The sequence below is a fragment of the Podarcis tiliguerta genome (assembly GCF_965153285.1).
Source record: "Podarcis tiliguerta genome assembly, chromosome: 5".
NCBI classification, from domain to species: domain Eukaryota; kingdom Metazoa; phylum Chordata; class Lepidosauria; order Squamata; family Lacertidae; genus Podarcis; species Podarcis tiliguerta.
This window is the reverse complement of record NC_139538.1, coordinates 27,264,270-27,280,382: the sequence shown is the minus strand read 5'-3', so window position 1 is coordinate 27,280,382 and position 16,113 is coordinate 27,264,270. Positions and strand designations below refer to the sequence as shown.

Genomic DNA, 16,113 nt, shown 5'->3' with positions numbered 1-16,113 from the left:
TACATCCTGTATGCTTTTTTGCAGGCTTAATTCTGCTGTTTTATCTTGTATTCTATGGCTTCTTAGCTGCACTCTTTACATTCACAATGTGGGTTATGCTTCAAACATTGCGTGATGATATACCCAAGTATCGTGACCGCATTTCTAGTCCAGGTAAGTGTGTATAAACTTCTTGGATAAAGTTTGCATTCAGACTCAAACATCAATAGATCTTTTGTTATAATAGGCAGTTTTCTTAAGTTGGAAGCATTTACCATTGCCAGCATTACTTTGAACTTCTAGGTTTCTTTCCTCTTGTCACTGCCACTCATCTGAAGACCTTCACATAAGCATTAAAATAGCAAAAGAAATAAAGCAGATTGATAGGCAGCTGTTTTCTTACAACAGTTGACACAAGTTAAACATGAAAACAAAATAAGATCTGGTCAGTAATTACATGGCATAAGAAACAGAGGCATTCATTTCCTTATGTATTATAATGCAAACTTCATTGGTTGCCTTTAATTTGGTGGAAGTGGTGGTTCTGATTTACAGATAACCCCAAGTCCTTTTTTCGACCCAAATCCACAGTGTTAGGGATTTTATTTTCCCAACTCTGGTGCAATGAGTTTGTTAAGAAGAAACATTTATGATCTTCCAAACTGTGCTTGGAAATACTAGGAACAAGTACAGATTCACCCATCATAGAGGCTACATGCCAGGGCGTAGTGTGAACCAGCACTTGCCAATATTTTAATCATCTTCAGTTTCTGCATGTCAATGGAGAAGGCCTGCCATTATATGGCCAAAATGGTAGCACCCATGGTTTGCAGAAGTTTTTTTTTTTTAAGTTAGGAAAAAATAGTATGGGGAACAGCCTCATAAGGATTTGATGGCACTATGTTAGTCACATCTGCACCATATATTTAAAGCATTGTTATACCTCATTAGTAAAATAATAATAAATCCTAGGTTACGGTAGTTTAAAGGTGCTGGAAGTTGTTAGGAGACCCACCTGTTCCCCTCACAGAGCTACAGTTGCCAGAGTAGTTTAACCACCAATCCCTCTTCCCAGGGAACTCTGGTAGTTAAGTTAGGGGAAGCCTGAGTAAACTTTTAAAACAGGCTCTGAAATAACTATGGAATTGAAGCTTGCCTAATCTTAAGAGGTAGGGGGCCGAATACTGCAGCTTGGGTTCTGAGTGGTTTATATCGACCCTGCAGGGGTTTGACGGTTGGGGGTTTGCCTAGAGAAGAGAGAGTACCTTACAACATCCCTGCAGTGTTATCCATTGCTTTTATCCTTGCACTGCAGGCTGGGCCTAGAGAATAGTATATAACAACCATGCAATATAGCTCACCAATATGCCTCTATTCCAGGTAAGAGGACTTTGGTGAGAGTAGTGTACAGCAGCACTGCAATGCAGTCTACTATTATCGCATGCCAAAGGTGGGGTTACTTAAGTTGCTCCCTCGGACCTCTGCCCAGGGAAACAAAAGCATTAGTTGTGTGGAGAAGCCTCACCCTCTGTTTACTTCTATGCAGACTGGTTGTACTTTCTAAATGTTTTTTTTAAAATTACACGTGAGGTAAGACCCAAGCTAAGCAGGGGCCGCTGCCTTCAGTGTTTCTTGAAGCCCTTTAGCTACAGACTCAGATACACACATCCCACACACCATTTTGTTATGGGGCCCCACTTGTCTATTTCTTTAACATTTCTCATGTGCCTTAATTTCCTAGGGTGATATAAGGTGGCATCAGACCACCGAAAGTGATTAGTGAGGGTAAGCAGGACTAGAAATTTTTACACAGCGTGGTATGTAGACTGGACAGCTAAACCCAATGTTGAAATCTTGACTCAACTTGCATTAGCCCTCCATTAAACAATACATGCAAACAAGTTTGAAACAGAGTAAGATACAGGCTAATGCTTAGTGTGGCTAGGCCTTCAATTTCAGTGTCTGAGTACACGAATGCAGCATTGGTGTTCTGTGGGCCTCACTATCACTGGCTTCGGGGAGTTGATTTGATTGAAGTTATTGTTTCTTGGATTGCTCTGTTATCACCTGCATAAAAAAGACACACCTTAAATGTAAAAGTGAAATGTAATCTCGAATCAGTAAAACTATAATGCTGCCATTTAAATCATTTGAGTATTGAGGGATACGTTTTCTAAAATTGACCTAAATACTGTAATTACTTTCAGATCATTATGTACAATAGAGGTGAACAGGTCATTCCTCCATGATCTCTATAAAGTCCAGATAAATACATTTTGGGGAGGGATTTATGTGTCAGTATAATTCTTTCTGAGATGTGTTATGAATTAGCAGCTAGCTTTGGTTTTCTTTTTCCCCCCTCTTTTCTTTTTGTAGGGCTAATGATTTCACCAAAGCCAGATACTGCACTGGAATTTTTCCTGAGCAAAAATAAGTCAGCAAGTTACACTGCTTATGTGACAAAACTTCACGAATTTTTAGGAGGTATGTATAAATATATTTTGCAAGCAACTTATTTAAAATATTAAGAGGAATGAAAAGTAGCTCCCTTCCATCTGTTAGGTCTAGAATGTGAACAGGTCATTGTATTTCCCCCCCTTGGAACTTTTTAAAAAAATTAAATTATTATTGTGTATAAAAAGTGAGATAAATTTGTTCAAAGTTTTGAGAACTACTGGCAATCTGAACAGCAAGTCTTCTGAAAGTCAGTAGGCACATCCTCTGTATTTAATTGAAACATGTCATAAACGGTGTATACTCTGTGCTAAAAAGAAAAATGGATTCTGTGCCAAGTCAGCTTCTATTCTGCATTAATAATTTCTTATTGAAGGTTCTAAGCCTTACCCAACTTTTAGAAAATTGTGTTGGTGGCTTATTTCTTGCCTACATATGCTGCCATCTTTCTTTGAGAGTGGAGACCTAGTTGCCATCAGTCACACCTCTGTAGATGCTCAAGAATGGTCACTGCTGCAGTCGCCATGAGACTGGTCTTGAAAATATTCCATAAATGTCAACTGGTAGAGAATGCTGCCTGCTGTATGTTGAAGGGAAATGGGAGCATATTCCATACCAGGAGACTGAGGTGCCATGAGGCAGTGTGTCACTAGTGGATGTGAAAAGGTTCTTGTATGATTGTCCAGGGTCCTTCTGGTGAAAGAGACTGGGCTGCAAAGGTGTTCAGGAGCAGTGAGAAATCTCCTAAAGCCAGAGGGCTAACACTGCATTGTAAACCATACTTGGGAACCTTGGAGGAAAAATGTACAACTATGTATTCAAATAATACAAGGCTGTATAATCCCAACCATTTTAGCATGTAATAAACCTGTGTCATTGCAGTCTACTTTGGAAGCTGGAGATATTTGTATGCTACTTGGGTTGAAAGCCACTGGGCTGGACCTTCTGTCTTAAATTAGTACAGTGCCTAGTTCTGCCATCTAGCATCAACAAGCTTTCTTCTGCCATTAACTGCCATAGAAGTATGCCTTGGGTGAAAAGCATGCCAAAAAAGCAGCACATTTGCTACATGGATAGCACTTGGGGGCGTCATTTGTGATCTAAATGGCCACCCTCCAAGTACTAATCTGTGGGCTAGAACAGTCCAACCCCCTGCCATACATGGTTATAATGTTGGCATTGTTTCTATGTATGAAATGTATGCCCTGTGCTATGAGGTTACTGACTCGTGGAAAGCTAAGGAGCAAACATACTTTGAAAAATCTCTGCAAGGGGCAGGCCAACAGTGTTCTTGTTGCATTTCCAGAATGCATGCCATTCCATGTGCAATTGTATTTATATGAGAGAACACATGCAAGACTGATTTCTGCCTTCCATTATAAATGAAATTGAGCAGACGTAACACACCCTAGTTAATATTTGGCAAAGCCGCCAGTGCTTTGGAAGCCGGATCTAGGACTACTGGTCCTTCTAGACAGGGAAGGGAGTCAGGGAATTGCATCTGAAACTGGTGTGGTTTTCTCTGCTGTATTCTTGGATAGAGTAATATTGTATTCTTGGATAGTTAATATTTGGCAAAGCCGCCAGTGCTTTGGAAGCCGGATCTAGGACTACTGGTCCTTCTAGACAGGGAAGGGAGTCAGGGAATTGCATCTGAAACTGGTGTGGTTTTCTCTGCTGTATTCTTGGATAGAGTAATATTGTATTCTTGGATAGTTAATATTTGGCAAAGCCGCCAGTGCTTTGGAAGCCGGATCTAGGACTACTGGTCCTTCTAGACAGGGAAGGGAGTCAGGGAATTGCATCTGAAACTGGTGTGGTTTTCTCTGCTGTATTCTTGGATAGAGTAATATTGTATTCTTGGATAGTTAATATTTGGCAAAGCCGCCAGTGCTTTGGAAGCCGGATCTAGGACTACTGGTCCTTCTAGACAGGGAAGGGAGTCAGGGAATTGCATCTGAAACTGGTGTGGTTTTCTCTGCTGTATTCTTGGATAGAAAGTTGCAGGACACTCCACACTGCCAGCTACAGTTTATAAGTGGGCATCTGGGATACTTGTAGCAGTGCATTTGGGTAGCTGAGAGGAGGGAAGATTGGCAAATTGCAACTGTACCTTGTCTATCACCCATTCACAGCAAGCAGAAGCAAATTATCCACAGTTGCAGACTTCATGATGAAATGGCATGTTTTCCACAGGAATATTTTTAACAGTATTCAGACGAGTTCAGACTGAAATTCTGCCTTGAACTGCTACATGCACATAAACACCAGTGTGCTACCCTTTGTGACTCCATCTGTAACTGACATTGTAACTGATAATTGTAGGCTGCGAAGAAATGGGTAAAGTTTCTTGGTAAAGTTTATTTAATGGAATCTTGTGAATAATCCCACAAACATTATGAACCTTCAGTTCTTTACTAGTCTGCTAATATCCTGTGTTTCCTTACTGGCTGTGGAGGAGGTAGAGGAACAAGGTAGAGGGATTCCTGTTTGTTGCCAGCATGGAAACAGAGTACAGACTTGAGAAGCAAGGACCAGGTTTTGCAGGATTCACAATAAGATTGCTTCTCCTAGGTAAATGCATGACATTAGAGTTGTAGAAAGAAGGGTAATACAATTTGTCATGACTGTAATAAGTAGTTGGTTGGGTTTGATTAGATTAAATTGGTAAGACATTAATTATTTAATTAATGAATGAACTGTTGAGATGATTTGTTTTCTAGGTCCTGGTTTTATAAAAATGTGATTGCTTTATATGTTTTTTGTAACTTGATTATAGCCAAAATCAAAATAAAGTATGTGTATAAAATATATATTTAAAAGAAAGGAAAGAAGGAATAAGAATATAGTGGCACCTATAGTGGTACCTCTAGATAGTGTAGTGGTACCTCTAGATGCGAACGGGATCCATTTCGGAGCCCTGTTCGCATCTAGAAGCAAACGTAACCCGCGTCTGCGCGTGTCACGTTTTGACGCTTCTGTGCATGCGTGTGACGTCATTTTGAGGTCTGCACATGCGCAAGCAGCGAAACCCGTTACTTCTGGGTTGCCGCAGAGCGCCACTCAACGTGCTCATCCCAAAGCATATTCAACCCGAGGTATGACTGTAACTGCCCTTGCTGATGAAAGGGAACAAAATTGGTTTGGCCTTTCCTGGAGCAGGTTATATTGGGGTATGGATGTGCTGTACCGGTTCAAGTGTGCACTTGATTCCTTAGTTTAGCCAAGAACCTGTTTACACAAGGTACACCCTCCACCATAACTCTTGTTAGATTGGATTTTCTTAGTGCAAGCCTATGCATATTTATTCTGCAGTAAACCCACTTGTTCGTTGCTTTAATGTAAGTGTGCATAGAGTTGCAGCCTTAATTTTGCAGCACTGGGGACACAGGAATGGATGAAAGTGGTGGAACTGCCCAGCATCAAAACTAGAAATCTGATGGTTGGGAACTTAAGTAAAGAGATGGTGTTAAGTAGCTGTGCTCTGCTTCCCATGCTTAGGCATGCTCATATTTATTGTTTTACATATTGCAGGTGAGAGTAGAAAGAAGGGGGGCAAATAAAGGTGACAGAAGGTGAAAAGTGAGTTGACAGACAGAGCATAAGAGACAGAGAAAGGTGAACGAAGGTGGCAGAGGCGATGACAGGAGGAAAGTGAGAGGAGAAATGAATAGAAGGCAAACGAGAGAGGAGCTGAAAGTAAGAGAAGGTGACTGAGAAAGCGAAGGCAAGCTACAGTGGAAGGAAAGATGAATGAAAGAGGAGATTGCAGCAAGCGTGGATGCTTTTTTTTTGATAAAAACAATGCAGACTTGAATGTACTGTTGACATGCCTTTATTCAGTATGAAATACAATCTTCACTGCAGGGAGATATCCCAGAAAGTAAAAAAGAACAACTAGTAAGTCTGTCTGCAAGTTTAACCATTGTTGTATTAAATATGGTCTTATTTGTACTGAGAAAAGTAACTTGCCAATAACACAGTGTGTGACACATGCTGAAAGAGTAGCAACTAAGTTGGAAACCATCAAATTTGTATAGGCACTTAGAAACACTGCAGTTAAGCTGTAAAAAGAAAACTGCTAAATTCTAGAACTTCATTGGAACGTACACGAAAAGCCTCATTTCTGGTATTGTATTGGAGACTTTTATTGGCAACTTCCATTTTGTGTGCCCTGAAATACCTGGTATAGCAATGGCTTTGAAGCTGAAATCTGTACCTTTGTCAGGCACCACAATTGATTTTTTAAAAAGGTTTATCTCAAAAGATAAAACTATAAAATCATGAAAAATTTACAAGTATACTTCATGACAATCCTGTTTTAAGACTACAGATAGCTCACTATATATAAAACAAAGCAGGCGTTTTTGAATGCCACTAGATGTATCAGTGGATGCTTAAGCATATTCTTCTTGCAGCTGCAATATATGTTTTAGCATATGAATGTGTAAGACAGAGGAATCTTTTATCTCAGTTCTTAACATTAAACACCAAAGCACTAAGATCAGTAAGAAAATTTGCCTGGTCTTCAAAAGTAAAAGGCAGCATTTTCAGCTACCTCCACCTTAGTGCTGAAATAGGGAGGACTGGAAATGCTGATTTTGTGTGTTGGTGTATAAGAGCATGTGCACATAAACATTGGCCGTGCCCACTGCTGATGTATGGCTTTTGGGAGGGGGGTGCTGATAGTTGATACATTCCTTGGGCCAAAAAAGGTTAGCCACGCCTGTTTTAGAAGAACAAATGGATATTGTTTTATTATGTTCTTTTTATTGTGTGTTTTGTGTTTTCGTAAAGTAATATTTCCCCTGAGTCTCAAATTTTAATATCAGATCTATAATTGCATTCAGTTATTTACTCGGTAGGGACGTGGGTGGCACTGTGGTCTAAACCACTGAGCCTAGGGCTTGCCAGTCGGAAGATCAGCGGTTCGAATCCCTGCAACGGGGTGAGCTCCCATTGCTCGGTCCCAGCTCCTGCCAACCTAGCAGTTTGAAAGTATGTCAAATTGCTAGTAGATAAATAGGTACCGCTCCGGTGGGAAGGTAAACGGTGTTTCTGTGCACTGCTCTGGGTTTGCCAGAAGCGGCTTAGTCATGCTAGCCACATAACCTAGAAAAACTGCAGGCAAACGTCGGCTCCCTCGGCCAGTAAAGCAAGATGAGCACCGCAACCCCAGAGTCGTTCGTGACTGGACTTAACTGTCAGGGGTCCTTTACCTTTTTATACACTTGGTAGGTAGGTAGAGGAACAAGAATAATAACAAATGAAACTTAAGTTTTCAAGAAGACATACTTTAAAGTTACCCTAGCAACAGCTGAGATTGAAAATGCCACCTAATGGCTGAAGATTTATAGCATCACCTATATAGCATCACAACTCTGCTCTGCCAGCTGCTGCTGATACATTAGTACTTTATTCTATTGGGGGTTTGCTCTTGTATGTTTAGTTTTGTGTTTCCTGTCACCTGTCTGGTCCCCAGATCTGTCAGACCCTTAAGGGTGAGCAAGTTTAAAGCTTCTGGATGGGAAGCTCTTATTTTCCTCCAGCAGTTACTGAGCTTCTTGTTTTTGGCACATGTCCAACATCTGCTATCACTTCTTGTGGCCTGCAAATGGGCCCACACCAGGCCTTAGAGTTGTAGCCCTTATTCTAGTGGGAGCTTGGAGAGTGGGCAGTGAGGATCTCTTGCTCTTTTGAGTAGATCAAAGCTCTTTACAAATCATCACAAATTTAAACAGTGCAATGATAATAAAGCACATGTTGCACCATGCTTGGACTTTAATGAGCTTAAAATTCTAAATCCAGCAGGAGATATCAGTTTTGCAATGAATTAAGACCAGTAGCATCTGTTACCATTTGGTGCCAGCTACCTTTTGAGCTAGTTTTCAGCAAAGATGACCTTGAGATTGCTAACAGGTTCCAGCTCCAGATGCATGGACTTTTGAAACTTTTTGATTCTCATGTTGCAGCTAGGCTTCTAGGTGGATTTCAGCTATTAACAAATTGAAGGCCACTGTGCAATGCTACAGCAGTGTTAACTGAACCGCATGGCCCCAGTTTCCCCACATCATACTTTTCCAGTAGACTTCAAGCAATCTATATTTCATTAGTTCTTTCTCTCCTTCACTTCAGGAAGAGTATTTATTGAATGTGTGTTGTAGTCGTCTGGGTGAATACTGAATATTGAATGTGTGTTACTTTATTTCAAAGCTTGGAAATCATTCTCCAAATTCTTTGAAGCTGTTAAGTCAATAGTTTTTATATGTATTGAATTAATGAATGTGCAATGTGATGCATTGAATTGTTTCCCCCAGCGTATAATGAATCAAAGCAGGTGGATAACATCCCGTGTACTCCAGGACAACTCTTTGTACAGGATTCTGATGCTGAAAAAAAAGTGTGCAAATTTAATCGTTCTAACTTGGGACCATGCTCTGGACTACAAGATCCAACTTTTGGTTATGCTAAAGGAACACCATGTGTTATTGTAAAAATGAATAGAGTAAGTATATTGACTCTTTATAGCTTTCTAAAATTTACCTATGTTTCTGCTGGCAACTGCGTTTCAAGTGGAAGGATAGTTTGTAGTGACCAGCTGGGCCTTGCAATCAGGCAGCATCACTTAAGGCATGTCTGTGTTCACTCCAGTGCACCTATGGAACACCTGCATCAGCAAGCTTCTTAACTGATACCCATGTTGGAGTGCTTTATAGGTGCTGTTAGAAATGCCTGTGGAGCTACCCTCAGTTTTGAATTTGGAGAGAAAGCAATTGCATACCTGTGTCATTTCTTTCAGGCTAATTTTATTACATTTTTACTGCATAAAGGAGCAGCATTTTGTCCTGTTTTCCCTTTGTATCCCCAGGAGCTTAGAAATCATGTAACTTTTGTGCTTTAGAGCACTAAACTATTAGCAGTATATTTCTGGGCTGAATGCCAGTACTGCTACTGCTAATAACAAGGGCCCTACCTGCGTCATGCAAGAGATTATCTGCCAGTTGGGCAAAATTGTTCGTCACAAAACTATACAAAACCGTTTTAATGTGTCTTGCTAGAAAGAAAGATAAGGGCTGTGATTTGACTTACTGCAACCTCTTGCTGCAGACTTTTTAGCTAAAATATTTCATTATTCGGCAGTTGACTGCATGTTATGTGACATGTCTCTTGCATATGCCATCTGGATTCAGCTATTAATGTTACATGCCTAATTTGAAGTAATGAACTGCTGCTGCTCAAAATGTCATGTGGAAGTGGAACCCTCTGAGTGCTGTTGTGGCTGTACTTTAAAACAGGGCAGTTCTGCAGTACCTGATCCTGAAGACTCTGCTTATTAAGATTTTGCTTCCTTATTGAGAACTCTCTTTTTCTGTGCAAAAACCATTGCATAGGTAACACAGCTGTTGGATAAGGCACACATTTGTTGCACATCTTACAAAACTGTTATGACTGAGTTGATTACCTTAATGAGATTGCAGCAGAGCCCAACTTCTGCCTCTTGTCAAATCTTATTGGCAGTGATGCTAGGAAAGAGGAAAGGGGGCATTGCATGTGTGTTCAACAAGCCAAAGCTGCTTATTTTCAGCAGGCACATTAGGAGACAATATTTGTGGATTTGTACATTTGGTGTTTGCGAGTGGGCCTACTGAAAATAAGCAGCTTTGGCATAGTTGAACTTGAAAAGCTGCCTTTCATTACCCTTTCCCCTGAAACTCTGAATATACAAACTTCTTAATTTGGGAACAGTAACTTTTCTGTAAAGTGGATCACAGAAAAATTAACCTTTTGATAAAGAGAATTCCTTGCAGCCTTGCTATAATTCGCTTTTTTCCACATTTACAACATAACTAATAATGTATTCCCTTCACCTACAAAAAGGAGTTTATAGAGATTCTTCTACATTTCAGATAATTGGATTAAAACCTCAAGGAATGCCAGCTATAACATGCGAAGCTAAGGTGAGTATTTTCAGATAAGAATGTGCATATATTCATGTTGTTAAAGCAAGTTTAGGGAAGCAAATTTACTATAAAGTCATAGATGTTGTGAGTATTTTTAGTCCTTTGTTCATTTATAAAAGCTAGCAATTTCTCTTTTATCTTTGGGTCAGTTAGTTGCTCAGCTTGAAAGTGTTGTTTTTATAGTTTTCATTTAGAATAGATATTATGGGTTCCTCATATTTACTTTTTTCTTTTGTTCCATTTCATAACCAACATTTTGTTTTTCTCTGCATGCTGCAAATGCACCTTACACAATATATTTATGGTGGGTAAGAAAATGAACACTGAAGTAGTTTAGATTATAACATCTTAGCATTTGAATTGTTCATCTGTAAGCACACTCCATTTTCTTCAAAATCTGTTTCTTTGTTATAAATGTTCCATGTGCTTTAAATGTTTATCTGTATGCAGATTTTTGTCTGAGTGAGAGAAAGTAAATGCAGGTAGCTTGCCCCCCAATTCAGAGTTGAATGAATTTGTTTTTCAGAAGCATGTGTCCTTCTCATCCCTTATTCCTATGCAGCAAATCCTTCCCTGCTCTGAATCTAAATCAAAGCTGGGTTCTCAAAGTAATTTTAGATTGAATCAGCTTCATTAAAAAGAATTATTATTGGTTTTTAAAAAAACTACAAAAGAATCAGTTTTAATTTGAATTTTAATTGTGAGGGCCACACAGCCAAGGTGAGGGAAGTGAGAGAGCTGGGTGTATGCGTGACTAATGTCTTGATCTCAAATTAAGGCTCAATTAAGACTAGATACTTTAGAAATGAGCAAAAAAAACCACAGATATAATTATTGTTACAAATACATATAGTATCCAAGTGAAACTAATAAATATAATCTGCATACATACTATAAGAATATTATATGTGCATGTGTGTATGCCACCTGTACATATTTTTCTTACTGCTTTGACAGTGGCCCAGATTGCTCATGCTTTCTCCTCCTGATACAAGCCAGAGCAACAAACCACATTTCCTGGTTTAGAATTTCATCCGAACATGGTTATTTCACTCAGACCATAATTGGTAAGCTAAGAACAAACCTTGGCTTCAAATCATGGTTTGCTTGGTGCAAAACAACCTGTGCTGGGGGGGGGGGGGAGCAAAGCACATGCTCATTCAGAGTAAACCTTTAACAATAGTGTACTGTGGTGTGTGAACACTGCTAATATTGTATCTGTAAAACCTTTGCACCCTTTTAACCCAATTTAGTAATGTGTTCTAGGTGTGGAAGTGCTGGCACAAAAATTGTTCTGGGTGTAAAGCTGGTGTTGATTGTAGCTGGTGTGGGTTGTTTTCAGACATCTAAAGTCCTTATTTGTGTAGATGTGTTTACATCCATAATTGTCTTTACATGGGTTAACACTTGTCATGCATGTGACTGACAGATTAAAAAGAATATTAATAATGGCCCCTGGATGACACCTTGAGATGTGGTGTAATGGTTAGAGCAAAGCTTTCTAAACTCTGTGTTGTGACAGATTAGTGTGTCAGCTGCAGTGTCGCATTAATGCTCCCTTTGCTCTTCCCGGGACTGAAAAGCGGCTAGTTTAACCTCCGGTTTGTTGGTAAAACTGAACTACTGTGTTGTGAAATGATGCATGTCTAGAAAGTGTGTCATTGACATGCAAAGTTTGGAAAGCTCTGGGTTAGAGTGTTGGACTATGAATTCCTACGCAGCCATGAAGCTCACTGGGTGACCTTGGGCCAGTCACTATCTCTTAAGACTAACCTAACTCACAAGCTTGGGAAGATGAAATGGGGTGGAGAACCATGTACACCACATTTTAGTTACTTGGAAGATAAAGGTGGTATATAAATGTAAATAAATACGTTGGAGAATGGATATCACGAAGGCAGTGTATCATATGCAGCATAATTCTTTTAGCTACTCCATTTCCTCTTTGCCAGCCTATGCTGTTCTGTACTTCTGAATCAAAGATATGTGTTTCACCTTATGTGACCCAATAGTGAAATAACATTCATTTTACCTCCTCCCGCTTCTTTCTGTCCAATAGCTTAAAATTAGGATCACACCAGAAAGCAGCTGTTGTAACTAAAGTGAAATATACCGTGTAATGTTTTCCCCAAACATTTTGTACTATATACGGCATGCTGACTACTTGGAACAGTTGAAGTTTTATTCCTGTGGTGAGATACAACTTGTTGCTTGACATGCTTTCCACAACTGACATTCAATCAACAGAAAATTTAAAGTGCATAGTTTTCATCCAGCTTTCCCCACAATGGTTTAATTTATGCAAATTAAAAGAACACCAGCTCTTGCTTCACCATAATTTTTCTCAGCTCTTATTTTTGGTGATGGAATATACTGGCTTTGATGCATGTATCATGATGCATTAGTTGCAAGGCTGATTCAGGCATTATTTGGGAGCATTTTCTTTCTTTTTAGTGGAGGATTTTGTTATACACCAGGCCAGACTTGGAGGGTCAGAAGAGTTCCATCTCCTTTATCAGAAAACTTTATTCATGTTGCAGCAGGCTTAGAGGCTTTGCTCCTGGTGTTGAGCCAGAGAAACAGATTGCAGATGATTGATGCTGAATGTCCTTTCCAGTGTTGATGAGCCTGATAGACTCCCTTGTATTCTAGGAAGCTGTGGTCCATGAATCAGGCTGCATGAAAACTAGAGTGCAAGTGGTGGAAGTCTCACCATGAAATGGAATGAACACTGGTTATGTTAGTGCACATAATCATGCCTAGTATATGGTAGTGTGAATAGCAAAGAAGGTGCTCTTCACAGTCTGCATTGCATCCTCAAGCAGAGACTATTTCAAGTATTCTGCACCTGACAGTGTACACCAGTAATCTGTATGCCTCGTTAACTGGTTGAGTTCTATGTGTTGTAAGCACTTCATTGCATAACTTGGAAAGAGGCAGTAGTTTGGACTTAAGTATCAACCAGTCATAAATATCCCCTTTTTAGGGATGGTGAAACAGTCCTGGTCGCCCTGATAGATACTGTATTTTTCGCTCCTTAAGACGCACCTAGTCCGTGCCTCCTCCGCGTAAGATGCACAGACAATTCCCCTTTCTTTTTAGGAGGAAAAAAGTGTGTCTTATGGAGTGAAAAATACAATAATGGGACAAAAGAAGTGTCACATTGCTCTTTTTTTCACAGATCTGTCTGGTTTCTGGACCAGCTTCATGTGATAGGTATTAGGGATCCCTATGTTCCACTACTACCTGTGTGGAGGATTTTCATCCCCCTGGAGTGCTACAGGGCACTAATTCCCAATGCCATTTAATACCCACATGAAGCTGTTGAGAGCAAGGATGCTTATAACACTCGGTTCTATTTCTTCAAAACTGAATCAGAGGTGGTCATAGGGACCCTGAACCAGGGTATTGGTGGGCCAGAAGAGGGGAAATAACTGAGCTTCAATCCTGATAGACAGAGGAACAAGAGAAATCTGCTAATTGCCTGTTCTGGATGTTGTTGCACTCTTTTTGAAGGATCAGATGCATAGTCTGGGGTTGCTATTGGATCCAGCTTTGTCACTAGAGGCCCTGGTGGATAGGACAACCTTCTACTAACTTCACTAGTATACAACAGCTGTGGCTGTTCCTAGACCAAGATAGCTTGACCATAGCAGTCCATGCATTGGTTACTTCAATGCATTCAATGTAGGGCTTGCCTTGTGGTTGGTTCAGAAACCGCAGTTAGTGCAGAATACTTCAGAGCAATTGTTGACAGCAGTGGAATCCTGCCAACCTATTACACCACCTCTGCTCAAAAATCTGCACTGGATACTTATTTGCTACTGAGCTTAGTTCAAGGTTTTACTGTTTGTGTACAAGGCCTTTCACAGTTTGGGGCTGGTGTACTTGAAAGACCACTTTATCCTGTTCATTCTGTGGAATATATAATGTTCTTTCTACATTTGTGAAGTCTGTTTTCTAGTATGGCAGCTCATTAGCCATACACCCTTTCTGTACTGTTTTAGACACCTGCTAAAGACTTCTTTATTTCAGCAAGCCTACCCAGACATATAATTTAGTTAAGTATACATGTTTTAAAATTTTGCTGATTCATGTATATGTGGAGTTAATTATATTTTATGTATACTACAGCTTCTTTTGATTGAGTGGTTTATATTGTTTTCTCAAATTAAGATTGCAGGCAGCATGGAAACACATGGCATATACTTCCAAGTGCATAATATGTCAGTGGCCAGTGTTTTTCTTTTCTTTTTCCAAATACGATGGACACTGTCTTCTTAAAATAAGTAGGCTCTTTGGAAGCTGAACAGTTCAGTGATTTGGACATTCCAAAAGATGTCTCTTCCATGTAGATCTAGAGGTGATCAAAGTCTGAATTGAGTCTAGACACATAGCCACATTGCTGGGGTATCAAGAGAGGCAGGCTCTGAATGGATAATGCCTGACACAGTGGCACTAAGAAAAGGGGTGGTGTCATCCCTGTAGTCATTGCAATGGCAGGAAATCACAGCTTTTATGACATCCATGGAAGCATTTTCTGTTTTGTTTGTGCGGTTGTGAAATGTTGTGCAAAGGCTGCTCAGGTAGCATGTGCTGTGGTTGCAAGGTCTGTGAAGTTTGTTGATACTACTATTTCACTGTTACACTTGTGTGTTATAGCACACATCTTTTTATTTGTCATTTATTACTTACATGCCAACCCCCTTCGCACCACACAAGTATTGAAGTTTTTGTACTTTACATGAGGAGGTATTGTTGGCTTGGACTTACTTGCAACTATTGTTTTACTGGACAAGGAGTAGCACTGAAGGGCATGGCTTGCTTTTTACTTTGTCCTGCTTAGTAACTACCATCAGGTATTTTATTTGTATGGCATTGCTGTGTACACTTGACCTGATAGCAAAGGGCTAAGCAAGCTTAACTTTGTGTGTCTGGCTTTCTGAATATTCACCCTAACATCATTTTAAGTGAACAAAATAAAGGGTTTAACTATATTTATTGTGCATTTATTTTTGCTTGCCCACAAACTGTTTTTTAAAAAAACTTTCTTTTTTAAAATATATATATATAATCTCCCATCTATAGGAACAAGGCAAGGCTATGATAACTACTTTTCCTCCTGAGGGAAAACTTGATTTAATGTATTTCCCGTACTATGGAAAAAGATTACATGTGAGTATATCTAAATTGTGCTGCTTTTCCTCAAAACAATTTACTGAATACAATCTTTTGAAACCGTTATTTAAACTAACTATTGTTATTTAAGACTGCCTGCAACTGAACATCACTGCCTGTGCACTTCTTTAAATTTGTGAGGGTGGGTTGGTAGTAAGCTAGCATTCAGACTTGATACTGCCCAGCCAAGGAGCCACAATTCATCCCTTTAGGCCTCTCCACCTGTTGGTTCATATGTTATACGAGAGTTCTGCTATTGGGCCGTAAGTGTGCCCAGGGCTAAAGGGGCATGTTGCAGTACAGTATTCCATGGGGCACTGAAATTGTAAATGAGGCTCTTGCTCATAGGAGGGCCCTGTGACCCTATGGATGTTGCTGTACTCCCAATATCATCCTTTGTGACCATTGGCTATGTTATCTGGGGCTGAAAGGCATTGGCATCCCCGATATATGTTTTACCATTTAATCTATTTTCTGTCATTTTCCAGTAAGAAAGAGTTGATGGCTGAGACTGCAATGTTTTATGCATGCTTGGGAACAG

General features: G+C 39.8%; 1 protein-coding gene and 1 long non-coding RNA gene across 2 annotated transcripts in view; both read left to right on the top strand.

Moving 5' to 3' along the window:
- ATP1B3 (ATPase Na+/K+ transporting subunit beta 3) overlaps nt 1–16,113 on the top strand; it is a 33,083-nt gene that overhangs the window by 15,664 nt on the left and 1,306 nt on the right. The window contains exons 2-6 of the mRNA XM_083443025.1: nt 25–153; nt 2,356–2,463; nt 8,751–8,938; nt 10,341–10,391; nt 15,483–15,569. Coding sequence (XP_083299151.1) covers nt 25–153; nt 2,356–2,463; nt 8,751–8,938; nt 10,341–10,391; nt 15,483–15,569 — 563 coding nt within the window. The remainder of the gene's footprint in view (nt 1–24; nt 154–2,355; nt 2,464–8,750; nt 8,939–10,340; nt 10,392–15,482; nt 15,570–16,113) is intronic.
- LOC310678758 lies at nt 10,398–13,389 on the top strand. The gene is made up of 2 exons (XR_014511942.1): nt 10,398–12,243; nt 12,276–13,389. It is a non-coding gene; the product is annotated as an uncharacterized lncRNA (long non-coding RNA).